Consider the following 22,723-nt stretch of genomic DNA (forward strand, 5'->3'; position numbering starts at 1 on the left):
AACCTTCTCACCAAAAATGGAGAATTCATTTCTGCTAGGATGTCAAACCATTTCCCCTTTGTGTTCTAAACTTTTGTCTTGCTTCTTGGTTAGACTGAAGTAAAGTTTCTTTTGGCTTAAAAGTTAAGTCAAATATTTCATAAGCCACTATGATTGATTTCTCAGTTCCCCCAAAGTAAAAAATAATCAACCATCTGTATACATGGGAGAAGGAAAAAACAATAAAACATACTTAGTATCTTGTTGAAGGTGCCATACTAAATATATAGACACATGTATACTATTTATACACACACATCTCTACATTTACCTATCTTTAAAAACGTTAGTTATGACATTAAAATGACTTTTTTTTTAAAAGATCTTATTTATTTATTCATGAGAGAGAGAAGGGGGGCAGAGGGAGAGGGAGAAGCAGGCTTCCCGCTGCACAGGGAGCCCGATGTGGGGCTCGATCCCAGGACCCTGGGATCACCACCTGAGCCGAAGGCAGACGCTTAACGACTGAGCCACCCAGGCGCCCTAAAAATGACTTTCAATAAAACCACATTACTCAGTAATTCCATGTGGATAGTTTCAGTTTTTATTGAAGCAGTATTTTCATGTTTTAAAACTTAAAGACCTAAGACTTATTTTACAAATAATAACTTACACCAAAGTTTTAATGAAATTCTTATGCTGTTTCTATCATAATTATGTGATACATGAACTATGAACCATATATGAACTATGTATCACAGCATGTAACTTTTAAACATGTGGGTTGATATATTCTACTTTAATGTGTCTGTTTAACTTTTAACTACAGTAAGTAAATATGGCTAAACAGATTTTCACACAGGTGGGAAGTTTTATTTAGTGTGTCTATCTTAAAATGCAAGCTATGCAGCATATGTGAAATTCATTTTGAGAAGCCAAGGGGAAAGTGATAAGCACCTCAAAGAAACAGGCAGTCACCTTCTAGGCAGAGGAAACCAAAGCATAAGGAAAGATCCTCACGTTATCCAGTCCAAAGGAGAATACCTTGGGCCTTCCTGGTCACACTCAACGCTGCCACTAAGGCACAAAAACAGCCACAGACAATATGCAACAATATGCAAACGAATGACGGTGACTGTGATGGAACAAGACTTTGTTTACAAAAATAAGCAGTGGCCAGATTTAGGCAACGGGCCATGGTTTGCCAACCCCGACTCGGGGCTATCGACCTCAACGACTTTTTAAATAGCAACTTAAGTAAGAAGCACTGTTTCCCCTACATATGTGCAATATTTACACAGGTATGTCTCACAATACGATACTTACTAGAAGCAATGCACTTTAATATTTCTTATTCTATTTCATGTTTTTTCTGTTTTGGGGGGATTTGTTTTAGTACCATCAGAAACCACTAAGTTGATTTCACAAATGCATAGTGATGCACAGTTTGAAAAAAGCTGCCCCAGTGTGGACAGCAGCTGGAACTTAGGCATTTACTGATTATGCCAAGGAATAATGAAAGCTTTCTAGAAATAGGTAGGATTTATTGAATGTTTTCTATGTGCCTTGCACTGGTATATGTTCTAGGAATCTATCAGTATAAAAAAGACAAATATTGCCCCATAAGATCTAATATTGTTGTAGTTTATAAAAGGGTAGAATGGGCTCTGTGTAAAATAGGATTGTTCTTTTTATAAAATGGGATAATTGTAACACCTACATCCCTCACAAGACTATCGTGAATAATGAAGCACAGATCACTGCATATATCAAGAATTTAGTAAGTTCTCTAAATCACCATTACTCAAATAATTAAGTACCAAGAAGTATTTTCAAAACTGAGTTATAATCTATACTAAAATAAAAGCTTTAAAAAATAAGTTAAAATTATAATTCTTTAATTAATGAGGATGGCCTTACCTATATTATTTAAAAGTAGTAAGGAATATAATAATAACGTACTGATAGTCAATCAAAGTATGCAACAGAAAACTCTTAGCTCTCCTGGATCTCCCTCCTTACCACCCCTCAAAAGTCAGAAAAGATCTAAAGATTTAGGGGCACCAGGGTGGCTCAGTCGGTTAAGTGGCTGCCTTCGGCTCAGGTCATGATCCTGGGGTCCTGGGATCGAGCCCGACGTCCAGCTCCCTGCTCCACTGGGAGCCTGCTTCTCACTCTCCCTCTGCCTGCCACTCTGCCTACTTGTGCTCTTTATCTAACTGTCAAATAAATAAATAAAATCTTTAAAAAAAAAAAAAAGATCTAAAGATTTAGTCTCTATCCATAAACTGCATGCCATCTAATTTTCACCATCAAGTGACCTATAGCAGAGGAAGAAGGTAAAAAGAATTGAAAAAGTATAAAAGATGCTCCAAAATCTGTACTAGAATGATTACTGAGCCTATGTCTTCAGTTGAACCTGGCATAAGTTAACTTCCCTAGAACCAATCTTTTAATAGTGAGAAAAATTGTTTTTGCATATTAAATAACTACTTTGCATTATGAAACAACAGCTAAAAGGTGGACTCCAAAGAAGCAGAGATTTTTGGGTTTTTTTGTTTTGTTTTTTTTTTTTACTGCTATGTATCCAGAATTTAGAAGAATTCTTGGCACTTAGTAGATTCTAAGTATTTGCTGCATGCAAGAATAATGAACAGCAAATGACTTGCCAACTTGTTTATGGCATTCAAAATAATATAAAATGTAAATTACTTAAAAGTAACATATTTTAAGATCTCTTGACGTTTGTAGCTTCACTAGTTTATCAGTCTTCTGACTGGTCAGATATTAATGTCTATGAGTGTTTTTACAGGGATAAAGAAATAATCTTACCTTCTTTTTCTACTCTAAAAACAAAAGTTCTTTGTGTTGTAACAACTTCAAATTTGTTGTCTCCTTGAACCCGTACCGTAGATACAGCAGAAAGGGGAATTATTCCTTTTGAATACTTTTCCTGTATTGGTTAGAGAAAAAGATACACAAACAAGACTGATTAAAATGAAATTCTTGTGACCTTATCAGAAAAAGAATGGTACAATATTTACAAATATTTACAAGCATATTGTGCTTCTCTTTCATAATTTTAATCTACATTTTTAAAATGACATACAAATAGTATATATCCTCAGACACACTTAACACTCCAGAAAGGAAAATATTAAATGGTCCTTTCACATGAGATGTCTTTTCAATTTTCTCCTCTTCTGGAATTTAAAACTAAAAGGCAAAGAATCAAATACAAACAATTGCACTAGACCAGCAATACAGAGTTCCCAAAACCAGCTGTATGTTTTTTAAAACTATCTGGTCAAAATGATTTTATGGTGTTTGCAGGCATCTGCTGGCCATGGTGGGTACTGTAACTAAACTACTTCAAAACTACTGCCACTGCATATTGTGAACAAGAATATATATCAAAACCAGACTGTTGCATTATATCAATTAAACATATTACCCAGTGATTCTAATAATTATCTTAATATCACAACTGCCTCACTTTACCTTTAATCCCCAACAAAAAATGAATGAAAAAGACAAAAGAATGAAAAAAGATGGATTTGGCTGTTTGCAACCGACATATACCTAATGCAATTTTGGCTGTTCGTGACTGGCACATGCATTTTACCATTTTGCTCAAGAAGGTCATTCTGAAGACTCTTGGTAGCTTTCTCAGTCTTCGTTTTTCTGGATCCACCAAAACCATTTGGCATAAGGACCACCTGACAATTTCAGCTATTTACTAAGGGTGAAATATTTACTGGGCCTTGTGTTGGAAAGAAAATTCAAATAGTATTTATACATTCAAGGAGCCTCAAAATGAAAAACAAGCTAATGTGATGACAGAAAAGTTTAAAACGTAGTCCGAACCATGGAACGTATGAGTACAAAGATGGGAACTCCCAACTTCTACTTAAAAGAGGTCAGATGTTTTCATAGACATAATGACATTAGAGCCTGACCTGAAGAAAGCTTGAGTTTAACCACACAGATAACTGGTTGGGAGGCCATCCTGGCTGGAAAGCTTTAATAATAATAAAGGCAAAGTAGAGAAATAAGAGCATCCACAGTGTAGAGTCCAAAGAGGTAAAACTGGAAACATACATCAAGGACACATTATGGAAGGTCTTAAATATCAGAAGAGTCTGGATACATCTTTACAGGGTTTCTTCTACTATTTCCTTCCACAGAATGATTCACGGAACCCTCATTTTTTAGCAGATCCCAAGTATCTGAAGCCACTGGTTTAAATGTATTAAACCATTCCATGCAGAGAACAAATGTCAAGGTCATATTCCTCCTAGTGGTAAATTCCTGCCATGCATATCAGATAGATAAGGGACAGTCACGGTCAGCAGCACGGTGCTCTACTGGGAGGTTATCCTCTGCCCGCTGAGAAGATATACTATGCTATCATGGCATTCCCTCTTAGTTCTTTGACAGTTTCTTCTCTTCCAATGCCTCTGCTCCAATCTCCTATCCCTCACTACATGTATGCATCAAAATCCTCTGCATTCTTCAACACCATTTTAACTACCAACGCCACAAAGGCTTTCCCACATCCCCTCACACAGCCGACACTGAACACGGTTTTTGAACTGTAACTGAAGAAGATGAGTGGGCAACCTCACAGAAAAACAAGGATGTCAAGAAGTAAGAAATTTCAAGGTAACTTTTCTTCTCCTTGTTTTCTACTTTTTTTGTTTTATCTTCTCTAAGAAAATCCATTCCTGCTATTTCAACTGCCAACTTTATGAGGAAAATTCTAAAATCTGTTCCTTCCTTATCCATTTTGGTCAACTCCAACCTCATATTTCAAGTTGCATGTAACTGCAAGGGTGCATATAACTGTCCCATAAGCACCTCAAACCTTAAATTATCTCCTGAAAACATAACCTCCCCCCCTTTATATCTGTTCATTAAAATACTACTCTTCTAGTCAGTCTTAAGTAGTCATTCATTTGTGTGGCTCATTTGCACCCACGTAACTTGGGACTCTCCCTACAGTGACTATGTCAACTTCCTCCCTGGCACTCTCTGATTCTCTCCAGTCACATGAGCCTTCTTTGAGGTTCCATGAACATATCATGTTTCTCCCCAATCTAGTGCCTTTGCTTACTCTGTTCTTCAAGGAATGTTGTCCACATCCAGCTTCACATGGTTCCTGCCTCTCCATCCTTCATATTTCAGCATAAGTATATGCTCCAGAAGAAAGGTTTTCTGACCAGCCTCTTCTCATAGGCTCCCATCCTCACCTAGGCAGATGACCCTAATTTAAGCTAATAACAACCTGCATTTTTCCTTTATAGCAATTACTAACTATAACTTAAACGGTGATTTTTGTATTTACTGTGTGATCATTTGATTAAGACGGTCTCCCCAAATAGACGGTGGGTCATACATCTATTTTCCTCAGACCTTACACACAATCGGCATTGCAGAAGCTCAATTAATGAATTCTACGTCCAATCAATCACAATCAAATCAAGCTCTGACAACTCATTTTTGGTATTTTTTCTAAATTCATTTTTTAATACCTGCACTGGCCTACACAGCCTACACCCAGATAATTACGGCCCAATTTACTGCACACTCCCTTGATCTGCCTCCCTACTTTCAGCTTCTCTTCCTTCTAACCTTTCTTGCATATGATTGTTCAAATGTCATAGTTGGAAAAAAATAAAGAAAAGGTTCATAGACGGGGATTAAAAAAATGGATCTTGAAGTTTGCACAGAATTTTGGTGGATAGCAATGGCTCAGAAGGTTCAGATGGAAGAGCAAAAACATGGAGATGAAAATACAGGAAAAAAACATGTTCGCATTCCCCACAGTGTGTACCCAGATACCGCTGAAAAAAGTCATGCAAAGAATTACATGACTGACTGGCTTAAAGGAAACCCAATAAATGCAGCGGGGTATGATGGCAATGCTGGGCACTACTAGACCGCTAAGTGCTCCAGGAATGAGGAAAGGGGGAAAATGTCTCCCTAGTGTCAGGCAACCTCAGACGTGGGAAGGAGCATAGTACCTTTGGGGACAGTGCAAGGGCCTCTGGCTGTAAGTCAACAGTGGCTGAGATCAGACTGAAAAATCCAGAATGTCCACAAACATTTACACTTCTTCTCTTAGATGATCCATTCTCAAATCTTAATTTGCTTAAGAATTACAAGAGCTTATAAAACTAGATCTCTAGTGAGATAATTAACCATTTGTGGAATAAAAATGTTACCATTAATACATTTTTCAGTATTAAAAAAATCAAGCAGCACTGTAGGAAAAGAAATCAGAATTTTAAACAGATTTTCCCACCTCTAGATCTGCTTAAAGAGATTAAAAAACAATTCCTTACAAAAAAGCAACCCACCCACATGCCTATAATAATAATATCCTATTTAACAGGTAAATACTCCAAAATAGAAAAATAAATAAATTCCCCCAGGAGTGATCAAAATGTACTTAACAAGCTAACTATCATGTCACTTTAACCTCAGGAAGTTATAGTTTCTCTAATGGCTCATTTGTAATCTATTACGAGATCCCAAGAAATCTTGTCATTCTTAACACTGTAGAGTTGCCTTTATATTTCTCTTCAAACAACACACGATAAAGACAAGATAGAGGGAAAAAAAAAAAAAAAGACAACAGGCTCAGAATGACTGTGTTTTTCAGAGTGTAAAATTTTCCTTAAGGACAGAAATTTTAAAGCATCCCTGAGCCTGTAACACACACATATCTAGGTCAAGTTTGTCATTTATCTACTACCACTTTCAGACAATGAAATGACCACAAGGCAATTCTGCCCACAGCCGAGTGAGAATGGGGGTGAGTGAGATTTCTTGGCAGGTGACAAGATATCAAGGCTGGTGGGATGATGCCATTTTCAGTAATACAATGAAAAAGTTCTTGCAGAGACGTGATAGAGCAGCACTGAGGAAAGTGAGGGAAAACCAGGGAAACACAGAGCTCTGCCCAGCCATACACTCCTCAGATGCACCTTTAAACACTGAAAGGCGCGAGGACTCAGCGCACATGACAGATGACACTGTCGCTATGGCCACACCCAGGCCTTCCGCACACTGGCCCTGAAATGCCCTCTTCCCAGCCCTCCAATCCATCCTTGAGCAAGGTGGGTCACAACAGAAACTGTGTCTCCTTTTAGGAAACACCCATCCCAACATTTTTATTTTTTTGCCAAGATGAAACCAACCATCTGGATAGTAGAGGGACGAAATGCCACAGAAACAGTAATTCAAATTTTAAAAACAATGTTAAGCAAAAGAATTTGTAACCATTCATTTTAACATGAACTCTGTATCACAATTTCAAACCAAGGCTGCGTCATTTTTGTTGCAGGAATACCGAACAACGTGGCAGGCACTCATCTCACTGCTGGACATGGATACCAGAAATTCTCTCTCCCACATGGGGATAATACCACCACCAACAGAGCCGCATGGCACGGAAGTCTTACTCTTGAATAGTATTCCCCCTCATTTCAATCAAACCAGAGAAGGGCACAGCTGCTGAAAAAAAACTAGGGGTCAGATTCCAGCAGATACAGAGACCACATTGTACCCACCGCTGGAATGGAAACTGTCTCAACATGCAAATGCACAAGCAAACTAAAAACAGTAGCAAAGGCAGAAAATCAGCTTTTAAAAAAATACTCATCCCACCATCTTGCAAACCTCGAAGAGGTGTGTTTAAACTTATTTGATGCTTTATCTGGATGACTACAAGGTGAAACCAAGTAATACTTCTCCAAACTTTCTAATGTTCTTAGTATTGTAGCATGTGCCCAGTAGCACTGAAGAATCAATATATGAAAGGGAGTTTCTATTCAAGCCACAAATATCACAATAGGAAGTAATATTCTCCAAATAATGAGAAAATAATGTTAGAGTATAAGCTATAAATAAGAAAATGTGCTTAAATGTTAAATGAGTCTAGCAAGAGAATGTTTGTATTTCAGACTATAAGATTACCTGATTTTAATTAACTAAAAATACTATATATTTATTAGTTCCAACATTTCATTAAGGAAAATTCTCAAACACAGAGAAGTAGAATGGTTATGACAACCAACATCCATATATCCTCCAACCAGATTTGACAACTGTTAACATCTTCAGTTTTTATTTTACCTATGTGTGTGCGCAAATATATTTATAAATATAAATATATAGGTAAGCAACATCTGAAAAACATTGGCAGATAGGACACTTCAAATATTCCAGCCTACATCTCCTAAGAATAAAGACATTCTCATACCTAATGAAGACATGATCAAAATAGTATCATGTTAAGATTCACTTGCCTAAAAACAAAATTGTGACCACTTTCTCATCAAGATGTTCAATGAGCTCTAGCTCCAAAGAACTTTTCAGCTTCATCTCTTCAAGTCTCCTTCATATATTCTCTTTTTTAATTTTATTGTTATGTTAATCACTATACATTGCATCATTAGTCTTTGATGTAGTGTTCCATGATTCATTGTTTGCGTATAACACCCAGTGCTCCATTCAATACGTGCTCTCTTTAATACCCAACACCAGCCTAACCCATCCCCCCACCCCGCTCCCCTCTAGAACCCTCAGTTTGTTTCTCAGAGTCCATAGTCTCTCATGGTTCGTCTCCCCCTCCGATTTCCTCCCCCTTCATTTTTCCCTTCCTACTATCTTTTTTTTTTTTTAAACATATAATGTATTATTTGTTTCAGAGGTATGGGTCTGTGATTCATCAGTCTTACACAATTCACAGTGATCACCATAGCACATACCCTCCCCAATGTCTATCACCCAGCCACCCCATCCCTCCCACCCCCTACCACTCCAGCAACCCTCAGTTTGTTTCCTGAGATTAAGAATTCCTCGTATCAGTGAGATCATATGATACATGTCTTTCTCTGATTGACTTATTTCGCTTAGCATAATACCCTCTAGTTCCATCCACGTCATTGAAATGGTAAGATTTCTTTTTTTTTGATGGCTGCATAATATTCCATTGTATATATATACCACATCTTCTTTATCCATTCATCCATTGATAGACATCTTGGCTCTTTCCATAGTTTGGCTATTGTGGACATTGCTGCTATAAACATTGGGGTGCATGTACCCCTTCAGATCATTACATTTGTATCTTTGGGGTAAATACCCAGTAGTGTAATTGCTGGGTCGTACGGTAGCTCTATTTTCAACTCTTTGAGGAACCTCCGTACTGTTTTCCAGAGTGGCTGCACCAGCTTGCATTCCCACCAACAGTGTAGGAGGGTTCCCCTTTCTCTACATCCTCGCCAACATCTGTTGTTTCCTGACTTGTTAATTTTAGCCATTCTGACTGGTGTGAGGTGGTATCTCATTGAGGTTTTGATTTGGATTTCCCTGATGCCGAGCGATGTTGAGCACTTTTTCATGTTTGTTGGCCATTTGGATGTCTTCTTTGGAAAAATGTCTGTTCATGTCTTCTGCCCATTTCTTGATTGGGTTATCCTTCATATATTCTATTTTCCGATCAGAAAACTGACTTCGCATCTGGACATCTCATGGTTCTCTGTTACCACGTCCTAGTCTCTCTAGTCTCTATGTGCAAACGTTCCTCTTTTTCAAGACCCATGGCAAATGAAATCTCATGCAAGAGCCTTCTTTGGTTCTTCCATATCCTTCCAGAGTACAAGGTAACCTCTCCTTTTGTTGCCTACCTGTAGTATCCTTTTGTAAACATTCCTTAGTGCTTTCTAAGAGAAAGATAATTTTTTATTCATCCTTACATCATTCACAACAATTCCTGTTGTAGAAGACACTCCATAAATAATTGTTGGATGTGTAATTTTTTTAAATCCAAATTTTATGTGTAAAGAAAAGTTAAACTATGAATAGAGTGTTTCACCACATGCAAACTCTTTTCATGTTGGTAATCCAACTTCTGTTCTTAAAAACCAAATTGCTTGCTTAGTACTGAAGTGTACCTTGGATATGCAAGAAAATCTTTGAGAACTATAAAATGTTCTTACCTTCTCGTTATTGTAATAAGAAATGCTAAGGCCATCAAATTTCACCCATCTCTTCTGAAACATGCGTTTTCTGTAAAACATATGAAACTGTTATTTTACATTCAAGTATCATGAACTTGGGTTTTAAATACATTTGTAGTGTAACTGTTGAGTACATTCCTATTTGTTGTTAAACAGTGTAAAAAAAATTAGGCTATGACAGTGTACATTTTGGCAATGGCATGTAGGGAAAAAAACATAAAATGACACTTCCTAATCAGTTAACGTAAGTATTTAAAACAATGATGCTGTTGGTACTGGCACAAAAATAGACTCATAGATCAATGAAATGGAATAGAGAACCCAGAAATAAACCCACATTTATGTGGTCAATTAATTCATCTACCACAAAGAAGGCAAGAATATCCAATGGGAAAAAGACAGTCTCTTCAACAAATGGTGTTAGGAAAACTGGACAGCTACATGCAAAAGAATGAAACTGGACCACTTTCTAGCACCATCCACAAAAATAAACTCAAAATGGACTAAATACCTAAATATGAAATCTGAAACCATAAGAATACTAGAAGAGAATATAGGCAGTAATTTCTCTAACATCAGCTGTGGCAGCAGTTTTCTAGATACTTCTCCTAGGGCAAGGGAAACAACAGCAAAAATAGACTACTGGACTACTTCAAAATAAAAAGCTTTTGCACAGTGAAGGAAGCCATCAACAAAACAAAAAGGCAATCTACTGAATGGGAGAAGATATCTGCAAATGATATATCTGATAAGGGCTTAATATTCAAAATATATAAACAACTTACACAGCTCAACACCAAAAAAAAAAAAAAAAGCAATTCAATTAAAAAATGGGTAGAGGAACTTAATAGACATTTTTCCAAACAACACATACAGATGGCCAACAGACACAAGAAAAGATGCTCAACATCACTAATCATCAGGGAAATGCAAATCTAAAACTGTAAAGAGATATCACATTACACCTGTCAAAATGGCTAGAATCAAAACAACAAATAACAAGTGTTAAGGAGGATATGGAGAAAAAGGAACCCTCGGGAACCAATTCCTCATTGGTGGAAATGTAAATTGGTACAGCCTCTGTGCAAAACAGTATGGAGGCTCCTCAAAAAATTAAAAATAGAGTTACCCTATGATCCAGTAATTCCACTACAGAGTACCTAAAACACACACACACACACACAAAACAGCATTTTGAAAAGATATATACACCTCATGTTTACTGCAGCTTTATTTACAATAGCCAAGATATGGAAGCAATCCAAAAGTCCATCCGTAGATGAATGGATAAAAGTGTATGTGTGTGTGTGTGTGTGTGTGTGTGTGTGTGTGTGTACATACACACATATACATACAACAGAATATGATGCAGCCATAAAAAAAGGATGAGATCTTGCCATTTGTGACAGTGTGGATAGACCTAGAAAACATTATGCTAAGTGAAATAAGTCAGGATGAGAAAGACAAATACCTTATGATTTCACTCATGTGAAATCTAAAAAACAAATGAATAAACAAAAAGCAGAATCAAACCTATAAATACAGAGAACTGACGGTTGTCAGAGGGGAGAGGGTTAGGAGGATGGTTAAAATGGGTAAAGAGGAATGGGAGGTACAAGTTTCCAGTTATGGAATGAATAGGTTATGGAAATAAAAGACACAGCCCCGGGAATATAGCCAATGATACTGTAAAAGTGTTGTTGGCTACACTCTAGAACTAATGTAACATTGTATGTCAACTATATTCAAATAAAAAAATTAAATAAAACAATGATATTATTAACAGTATTAATATCCAAATTTATAAGGGTTAGCACAAAAGTGTGTGAAAAACACTAGCACTGCACCCATTTCCCCTAACAGAAATAATCCCTTAATAAAGATAATATAGGGGCACCTGACTAGCTCAGTTGGTAGAGCATGCAACTTTTGATCTCAGGGTTATGAGTTCAAGCCCCAGACTGGGAATAGAGTTTACGTAAAAATAAATAATTTTTTAAAAAAACATTAAAAAAAATATAAGCTTTCATCCTTCATTAAGCTTACAGCATTTATCTTATTTTACCTTAACTTTTGCTCTGGAGCATGAATAATATTTTGCCAAAATAACAAAGCTTTGTCAGTTGGATTTATAAATTACTTAATTTTGATCAAATGAGCTGAAAAAAGCCCCATATAGAGAATCCTTTACAATCATCCAAAATTCATTGAAATATTAACATTTTTCAAAAAGAATCAGATGAAAGGCAAATGCAATTTAAGATGATTACGGAAAAATAATGAGAAACAAAGCAAAATAACATAATCACATGTTTCCTGTTTAGGTTTAAAAGAAAAACTTTTTCTGACTATATAAGGGAAAAGTGAAGAACCAATTCCGACTTGGGCTTGTTTTTGTTTTGTTTCAGAACCCTTCCCTGAAGTCAGATATTCCTATTCTCTAAGTGGCTTTCTCTACTTGACACAATATACTTTTAGCTTCTAACATAAATGATATATGAAAACTAACTTCCTGTTTAAATAAAGTCATTTCTAAGCAAATATGTAAATAACAACCATGTCTACCTTTTCCATTTGTAGTTTGCTAACATGTTTAGGATAAGGGATTAGTTTAACGTTCTGTGATTTTCCTAAGATTTAAAGATAGAAAAAAGAACATATGGAAGTGTGGAGACCTTGCCTTCCCAGCTGTTTTCTGAGCACCAAACATGTATCACTCAAGTGAAATGCAGCAAGCCTCCCACACCGATCTATTCGGCTTTACATAAAATTAGAGCAAATGGATAAAAGTTTCAAAGTTCATCAGGACAGACATTTCCACATATAAGCATTTGAATTAATTATGAAGTAACAATAAACACCTTGAAATCATAAGCATAACTACTCAGCTTTCTTTCCATCATCTTTCTGCTCCTTTTTAACTTCTCTTGGTCTGTTTTCTTAACCGTGAAACATGCAGTAGTTAGACATCTAGTTTTTAAAACCCAAGAGTTCTTTAAATTCCTTGCCTTAAAAATATCAAAAGGTAAAGAAGTATTAAATACAAAGTAATTATACATTGAACCAATCGATCACTCTGCACTCATTTCATGTTGATCTCTGTCATACTTGAACGCAGGTAAATACACATCTTCCCACACAATGTCGGCAATAATTCTATAAATCAAGATTTTTATTTTGGGCCCTACCCACCTTACTTTGTGAATGGTGGTAAGCTGGAGCTCAACAGTATATATATAATCTTCCATTTCAGAATAAAAACAATCAACATCTTTTAGGGAAATGATCACCATTACCCCTCTATTCCCTTTGCTACTGACTCCCTCTCTTTCAGAGTTCTACCTATAGTACCTACACAAATACTGCTTCCCGATGAGCCAATCCAAAGCAGATGACAAAGTTATTCTCTCTCAAAGCACACCTTTTCCTCCTAATACTTAACACAATCTGTGTGTGTGTGTTTGTGTGTGCATTTACTTGCTCAATGTCTGTCTCCCATACCATACCCTATGCTTTACAAGGACAAACTCCGAGAGTGTCTCATCTTTCACTACACAATCTGCAACTAACACAGAGACATGTATGGCACTAAAAAAAGAATTTGTTGAATGAATGAGTGACATGAGTGCAGTCCCTTTAGCAAGATGGCAAATAAACCTCAATGACTAGCACTCAAATAATTAGCATCTTAAAAAAAAAAAAAAAGGTTGGTGGAAGACAGGAAAACTTCTGAAAACTCAAAATTAATTCAAAGTTTCAAAACCTGCCAAAGCACAGAGTGAAAAAAGTTTTAAAACCTACTTTAATATGTTTTACTTAAGATCATTAATTGCAGCCACTTGGACTCAAAAAGCTTCCTCAGCATTCCATCATCAACTAAATAGATGGTTTGGGGTGTGAGGCATCATCCAGGAGTGTAACATTTGTACCCACAGAAAAATGACAAGGGGAAGAGACAGGGCAGACAATTTAGGGATCAAGGGTACCACCATCTGACCACATCTCCTCTTGGGCACTGATGACAAAGGACACACTCTATCCTTGGCTCTCTGAACAAAGCCTCATCCAAAACCTCAGCCTCTGTAAGACGCAGTTTCAGAGATAGTCTCCCAACCATTTAATTTTCACAACTACCAGGTTAACTGTTGGATGTGTTCAGCCATTTTAACTCAATATTCTTAGATTATTAAATCTAATAATCTATGGAGGACAAATCCCAGCTGACAGTGAAATGGAAAGAGAGGCCACATGGTGCAGCAGCTGAGGAAACAACCATTTTGCAGTTGGAGAGAGCTACTTGGCAATCCTACGATTAACCCTCTCCTTCTGCCATCATTTCATTCATCCAGCCAGCCATCAAATCTGTGGGGACTTACTCTGTGGACACCACCCTCCAGTCATATTGCTTCCTATCTCTAGACTCTTTCTTGCCCCCAGGCCTTCCCAGATGCGATTTTCCCTGCTTGGAATGCTCCCTGTCTGCTCTGGACAGGGCCGGCTCCTTATCCTTGAAACCTCAGCTTGAAAGCATTCCCTCCAAGTAGCCATCCTTACTACCATACAGATCCTACAGATCCCCTTGGTCTCTTGCTCCATTTCTTCACTTAATGACACCTAACAGACTTTGTATTTATGTATTTGTTTTGCTTCACCCATCTCCCATGCTAGATATTGAGGTACCTCAGTGGACAAACCAGTTCTATTTTGTTTATCAGTATAAAACCAGCGACTGCCACAGTTCCTAGCAATAAAATGTGCTTAATAAATTTTTAATGAACAAAGGAATATATTTTTCACTGAAAAATGCTTACTCAAATTTGCATTATTTATATAGAGAGAAGAGAAACACCACTAAAACATTTTACCCTCCATTTCATTTCATTTTTTGCTTTTTCCAAATACTAAAGACCAGATTTTTTTTAATATGACAAAATAAAGGCTTTGTAAAATACCTTGTATTCTCAGAAAAATTAGAGCCTACAGAAAGCTTGGAAAATTCATCACTAATACCCATGTAATTTAAAAATACATTTTATGTTTAAGCACTTTTAAAATATACTTTTTAAAAAATGTATGCATTTGACATGTTCCTATTTAAAAATATAAATTAATACAAATGTTTCTAAAACTAAATTTATAAAAATATTGTTTAATCTATTTTGCTCATTAAATATGTCAACATTCAATTAACTGTTTTCTGCATGTAAGTTCAATACTGAATTCTAATAACTGGTAATTAAAGATAAGAACTTACATATATATCCCTTCTCACATTATTATTCTCCTTTCCAGCAAATGGAAACTCAGATTTAATGTTGGTAAAGCCTACAAATTAAAATTTAAATGACATAATAAGGGAGTACTTGAGAAGGTGTTTCTAAATGTCAATGTACAATTTTAAAATAAATATTAACGAATACTAAAGTTTTAAGAACTATCTTTTCTGTGCGAGGGTTATATATTTCACATATTTATAAAAGGCTATTAGACATCAGGCAACTAACTCCACTGGAATTATGTAAAATTAATCTACTACCCACAGTTAGCAGTTCCAAAAGTACTTTAAAAATTTACTCTGATGTAAGTTAAGCATTTTCCCTTAAATTTCACTTAACAGCTTAATTTGCTTAGTGAATGCTAAAAATAAAAACATGGTATAAAATACAGGGTCATCCTAGGCTGAGTTTCTACTGTCATAGCACACAAATTAGATCTGAAATAATAATGAATTATTACAAAGAAAAGAGATTTTAAAGCCTCGGTCAATTAAGAATTTATTTGGCATAATAAAAATCACAGAACAGCAAACAGTATGTTGTGCTTCGTTCTAGGTGCTGTTGCAAGGCATATGCTAATATTAATTCATTTCATCCCCTAAGCAATCCTATGAGGTAATTATTATTCCCATTTTACAGACGAAGGCACAGAGGCACTGGCAGGTTATGTAATTTGTCACATGACTAGCAAAGAGCATATCTGGGAGTCATATCCAGGCAATCTGGTCCCAAAGTCTATGCTCTTAACCACGAAGCAAAACAGACTAGAACATTTTATAGCAAGGCATCCTGGACATCCCTTTACTTTAGGCAGTGATAACATTTGACCTCTATCCACTTTATATCTGAGTTCAATTTTGCAAAGTGCATCAGAATTCCTTCAGGAGAAAAGGCAGAGCAGACATGAAACATATTAGGTCTTATCCTATTCTGATTTTAGGGTTCTGAAGGGAAGCATTTCTTTAAGAAGCTTTTTTAGAATAATTCATAAGGTTTGTGCCACTTTATGGAACGAATTTCTATAAACTCTTCCCCTGAGCTCTGGTAGGGCAGCTGGTGTAAAGTTACAGCTGCTATCATAAATACAGGCTTACCACCTGGTGTCAGTTTTTGTTGTCTCAAAACTGTGTATCTTAAATTTTTTTTTTTAACAACAGTGTACATACAATTAAATCTGTATTTATGAAGTACTCACACAGAAGTACTCCTGTTTTAATTTCATTCTTAAGTGCCAACAGGGTTTTGGGTTTTTTTGTTTGTTTGTTTTTAAAAAGATTTAATATTTTAGTTCAAAAAAAAAAAAATCCCCAAATAAACAAGTATGGTAACCAATGATATTAATATAAGGTGGCATAGGCTACCAAACCGTCATTAAATATAACACAACTGAAATGAACCTCAAAGGCACTTAGTCAAATTTATGGCTTTTATTAATCAGGTAATTTAAATCATCACAAATCTACTTCTCAATTATTCTAAATAGTATCTAATGAAAAGGGTATCAACATGGTGATCCAGATTCATCTGCCTTGTTTACATAATCCTGAAGAATTATATGCATATTATATCTTATTCACTACTCCAACTAGCCTCAATGTTTTAGAACTACCACAATTTCCAAAAGTGCATACTTTTATCTAATTACTCATTTTTTATTTAGCTAATTATTTTACCTATTTTACCTACCTGAGGCTTTTAAATGATGCAGTATTAGTTATGAAGTGTTTTACAAGTACAGATGCAAGAAATTATTATATCTGTATAACATGCCAGCACGATTGTTTCTTGGCCTTTTGGCTAAGATCAAGTGTAAAATGCCAGCACTTCTCTATTCTAAGATGCATTTCCTCACTTTTAAGCAAATCAAAATGACAGTTTCTAAGATTAGGTGAACCAAAATGAATTGGGGCCAAAAAAAACAAAAACAAACCAAAATTCTCTGAAATCCCAGCTTCTCTCTGCTATACCTCTTTCAATGAGAAAAAACAAATGTTACTTTAATGTAAAATTCCAGGTTAAAAATAACTTTCCAAAGTCAGTAATAAAACATCCATTTTAATATGTCACTATCAATTTTTATAATATTCACCGAGAGCTTACATGTCATGGTATATGAAAAGCTATGTTAAATGATTAACACCTCTTTATTTTATGCAGTCATATTCTGTAAACACACACACACAAACAGGAAACCAGCTTCCAGTTAAGATGATCAGTTAAAAGCTTGCATTTACCTCTACTCCCAAAGCGTCAAAGGATTAAAAAAAAAAAACAAAAATAAATACCTACAAACCAACAACAACAACCAGAGAAGTAGACAATAAGAACAATATTTAGGAACCAAGAAAGCAGAAGGAAGGATAGGGGCCTGATTTAGGAAGTGTCCGAGAGCTGGTTGCTAAGCCTGCAACAAATCAAAATGAGAGGAAAACCAATTTACCCACAAAATCTCAGAAAGTCTCAGGAGATGGAAGACATCAAGTAACTCTGGAAGTGACTAAGAAGGAGAGGGGGTGCCAAAAATAAGATTTGCTGAAAGGCAATTTAAGAGATAAACTTATGCCCTTCATTGCTCCATCCCAGAATCCTCCCTCTCTTCACACTGCTGGAAAAATGCCCCTCTTCTTGCTCAATAGTATAGCAGAGTTTCATTCACTGCAGAAAATCAAACGGGAGCATCTCTGGCTGGGACGCTCAGACATGACTGAAGATAAGGGGCAGTATTCAAAACAGAAGAATCAAAAGTCTGTGTCATAAATATTTATACTCAAAGTCCACTTTCCCTACTACACTCCCAAAAAGCTGTTTTACCAGTCTTATCACCTTCAAAGAAAGAGATTCATTTAAAAGATACTGCTGTGAGGACTCACCAAGGAAACATATTAAGAAAAGTCCAGCAAGATCATCTTATAAGAAATAAATAACAGGACTCATCAGAACCTGTTCCAATCAGTTTAGTAAGATCCCACTTTAAACATAAACAGCCCAAGATTAATAAAACATTTGAGGAAAACACCTCTAAGGTAAAAGATGGGGAATGATCCCCCCAAAAGAAATAAAATTGAAAGAAACAGATTCTACAGGAAAAGAAAGCTTCAAAAAATATAGTAAGATCTTCAGAGAGGTAACAGAAAATATTGTGTCCATGGGACAATAACAGTAAGCTATAAAAAGGACAGTCAAAAGAAGGTGCTTTCTATATTAAATATAGGATAACAAAAAACAAAAGTGGGTTAGAAATATAATTGAAGGAAGTCCCCAGAAATGGAAAATGGAAAAGCTACATTTTATCAACATTTTGGTGTGGGAGATCCAACACCAAACTACCAAGAAGTTTAGGAAAAAAAAATAGAATAGTTAACAAAGAAATAAAACAAGAAAATCTCCCAGAACTAAAAAACAGGCTACATAGAAAGGATTGAGAATTGGATTTCTCAATACCAGCTCTACAATACCAGAGACCTAGAAGACTATGGATTGCTGATCTGGAGGGAGTATTCTTTCTCATCAAGATTCCAGAACCATGATAAATTATCGATAAGCATCCTTAGGAAGAAAGTGACACCTTCAAATATACAAAGTCTCAAAAACTGTCCCTGCTATCCACCATTTCTGAGGAAGCTCCAAGAAGCATGGGTGGGTGTGCTGGCGGGTAGACAATGAGATGAGATTGAGGAAAGGCAAAAACACTCAGCATAGAGAATCCCCAGGACAATAATGAAAGGGATCATAGAAAGCTAACTGGTTTATTGTGCAGGAGGCCTGGAGAACCACCAGCCCAAACTAAAGTTTCCTTAGGAGGCTGAGCGATGATGAAATTGATAAGTATTTTGGTTACTTCACAGATTTATAGTCCTTAGGAAGAATTTTGGGATGAATGAATGGCAAGTATATAAAAAAAAACAAGCAAACAAAAAAAATCAAAAATTATAAATCTCACAGAAAACTAAAGAGCACAAATGAAAGAAAAATTAATCCTATGTTACAGAGCTCACGTATGAGCAGCATTTCCAGTCATGAGGCTATAAAATTAAATACAGATAGAAATCTAACTATTTTGTACAACTATATGAAAAGGATGATAAATAGGAACTGTGTCTATGCCAGGAGGCGGCATGGGGACAGTGATAAAAATGAGGAACCATTATATTCCATGGTAGTACCTCAAAAGATAATCACTAACACTGAAAAGTGAGGGGAAAAAAGGTATAAAAATATGATTAAGATGGGGCGCCTGGGTGGCTCAGTCTGTAGAGCATGTGACTCTTGATCTCAGGGTCATGAGTTCAAGCCCCACACTAGGCATGGAGCCTATTTAAAAAAAAAAATGTAAAAAATACATATATATTAAAAAGAATATTAAGATATACAAAGTAAAAACCAAAGAAACCACTAAAAGAACTGAAAGCAGCTGTCTCTTGTGATGAAGTGGGAGGGGAGGAAAGTTGCTATGTGGTTTTTTTTAACAAACCATGTGCAACTTTGACACTTTAAACCACATGCTTTTACAATCACCAAAACCTTAATTTTAAAAGTTTAATGTGAACACATGCTTTCTTTACATTTTCCAAGGTAAATAAGAACTGACTAGAACTCAACATTATCAAAGGTCACCTGAAATAAAGTGATGCTCTTCTGAAGAGAAAGGAAACTGCAGTTTATTGAGCCCCAATTAAGTGTCAGGCCCAGTGTTACCTACTTTTCCAACCGATCCCACAGAGGAAGTCTTGACCTTATACTTTCATGTGGGAAATGAAGGTTCTAGGATACATAGCCAATGACCAACAGATGGCTTACAACTCTAATTTCAGTTTGTCTGATTCCAACACCCTCACGTTCATTTCTCTGCCACTAAGCGGACTGAAAGAAATTAGTCGTGTTATTTGCTAAACGCTAAAACTCAGAAACTGTTTCCTCAAACTACAAATAAAATACTGAAGCTTTTTATTTGCTTGGCACAGTCCGTCTTCACAAAGGATGTGTGATTTGAGAAACGACCAACTAGATACTTTTCATCAAAGATTTAAGATTCAACTTGAAGTTCAACACGGCGATTGGTACATTAGATCCTGGTCAGATAGACTTGTCAACTTTCCACTACATCTGCTTTTCACTGAAGGGCCAACAGAGGTCAGCATTCCCAGGAAACTTGAGGTGCTCTCATACTTGTGTACCAGGGTGAGGAAGAGCTCCACGAAAGCAGCCCTGGACACGCTGGGCACAAGCCGGAAAATCAGTCACTGACAGAGGCACCAACAGTCTAAGCTCCCACCAGGGCTTCTGGGTGATCGGACTCCTAACTCCTGTCCAGGATTTGATCTTTTCTTGGTATTTGACCATTGGCTTTTTCATTTTCTTTAGTTCTCTGTTCAACCTGAACATGCAATCAATCCACTGGCAGTTTCTCCCTCCTGGTTCTAGAGCCCAATCTTGCATCTCCAATAAAATAACCTGACCAACCCCTGCTATCCATCTCACAGACTTCAGTACCTCCAGGTACCAACTACGTCAGGGTCCTTTCACTCCCTCTGGCCAAAAAAGTATTTCTTCTAAAAATGCTAGTTAAAATCTTATGCACTTTCCAAAGGCCAAATGAACTGCTAATTCCTCTCCCTAGAAGATCTTGGAAGAAATGTTTTCTAAACCCCTCTGTAACTTCACAATTCTGTACGCTTGAGGACTTTCCTGCACCAATTAGTAGACTCGGTATTTTGGTTTTATATTTATTTGCTTCCTTTTTTCTGCCCTAAATGGAAGACACAAAAAAGACAAGAAACACACACATCTTGCACATATTTGTATTACTCCACAAATTCTTAAGCATATTCTATATCTGAATTGCTGAGTTAGCCTCACATGTTCAGCTTCTGCTGTTCTAGGCTCAGATTACCACAGGATGCCTCTCTATGGAGAAAAAGTTAATAATTTGTTAAAGAGGAATTCCGCTGAGTAAGAAATAAAGTCGCAAACCATATTCTCAAGTAAAATATGAATTCCTTGAGATACACTGCAATTTTTACAAAAACGGTGGTGCATTATACTGAACACACAAATATCTTTAGAAAACAGCAAGTTAAAATGTCAAAAAGGTTCCTTTGCTGCAGATATGCTTGGGTATTTCACCATGTGCATCTCCTAGGAGGGGTAAAGCACATTCACCACATTTGCCTTTCTTCACATAACTTGCAGGATGCTTCCTCCGAGTTACATATTTGAGAAATGCTGGAATAAATTCTACCTGGTCTTTCAGATTTGCATCCACTTAGATTGGGTGAAGAGTTTCAGCTTAGTTACAGTTAGGAAGAGGGAGGGAGAAAGACTTGCTTTTTTTTATCCTCAAAACCCAGTGAGTTTTTAGTTTTTTTTAAACAAGTACCATTTATTAAGTTTTTCATCTGCTTGGCCTGTTTGAAACACTAATCACAGACCCAGGGTCAACATTTTATTAGGTTCCTTCCATACAATTTTTGAAATTGATAGTATCAGGCTATGTTATAATTAGATGATTCAAATAGCTAAGTGAATGTTCATACTTTAAGCCCAACTATAAATGTTTTAGTATTTCTTTAGTTGCATGATGTTACAATTACTCTCTTACTAAATATTAGGCAGTTTTCACATACTCTACATTGATTCAGGACTGGTATTTCCATTGCAAAAGCAAACAGACAGTTACATGAAATAAATCCAGATTATAAATTTGATTATTTTGTTTAATGTCCCTCATGACTGAGGATATGAAGTTTCAAACACTATTTGGAGAAGGATAACTGAGTGTGGCTCTTTGTTTTTAAACTGTGTTTTGAAAAAACACGTGTCTTTAAGAGGGAAACAGAATCATAAAAAGAACACTGAGAGTCCACTGCAATGTTAACATATACCAGCGTTATCAATGCACCTGCAGATTTTCAACCAATATCATGTTTGGAGTTCAGTTCTTATTACAAAATCCCTATACATAAAAAAACTGCCTGTTTTTAAAAAAATTAAAGAAAAAAAATGTATCTAATGCTTGTCTTTTCCACTGATTTCATTCAACAACAAATACTAAGAGCATCTGCCACATGTCAGGCTACATTCTAGCTGCTGAGGATATCACAGCAAACAAAAACCAACACAGATGACTATCCCCATGGAGTCTACATAAAATAAATCATCTAGCATATGAGCCCCAAAGGGAAAAATAAAGTAATTAAGGGAGTGATGGGGTAGTGGGGGGGGAGAGAGGTAGCGATAATTTTACCTTTAGTGTTCAGGACCTCAATGCAAAGGAGAAACCGCAGCAAGAACTTGAGGGAGGAAGGATACAAGCCATGTTGCTCTGCGGGGAAAAGCATTCCAGGACAAAGAATGACAAGTGCACAGGTCCCCAAAGAGGGCTCCTGCTTCTTATGACCATGACTTCTGTATTTATTAGAACAATAGAAAGCAGTTTCC

At 36.3% G+C, this 22,723-nt stretch overlaps 1 protein-coding gene across 4 annotated transcripts in view; it reads right to left on the bottom strand.

Annotated features, from left to right (window-relative positions):
• ARAP2 (ArfGAP with RhoGAP domain, ankyrin repeat and PH domain 2) overlaps positions 1–22,723 on the bottom strand; it is a 183,982-nt gene that overhangs the window by 131,264 nt on the left and 29,995 nt on the right. For all 4 annotated transcript variants that reach the window (XM_078068483.1, XM_078068484.1, XM_078068485.1 and 1 more), the window contains exons 7-8: positions 9,990–10,059; positions 2,812–2,932 (exon numbers count right to left, since the gene is read on the bottom strand). In XM_078068483.1, coding sequence (XP_077924609.1) covers positions 2,812–2,932; positions 9,990–10,059 — 191 coding nt within the window. The remainder of the gene's footprint in view (positions 1–2,811; positions 2,933–9,989; positions 10,060–22,723) is intronic.

This window comes from Halichoerus grypus, chromosome 3, assembly GCF_964656455.1.
Source record: "Halichoerus grypus chromosome 3, mHalGry1.hap1.1, whole genome shotgun sequence".
Taxonomy (NCBI): domain Eukaryota; kingdom Metazoa; phylum Chordata; class Mammalia; order Carnivora; family Phocidae; genus Halichoerus; species Halichoerus grypus.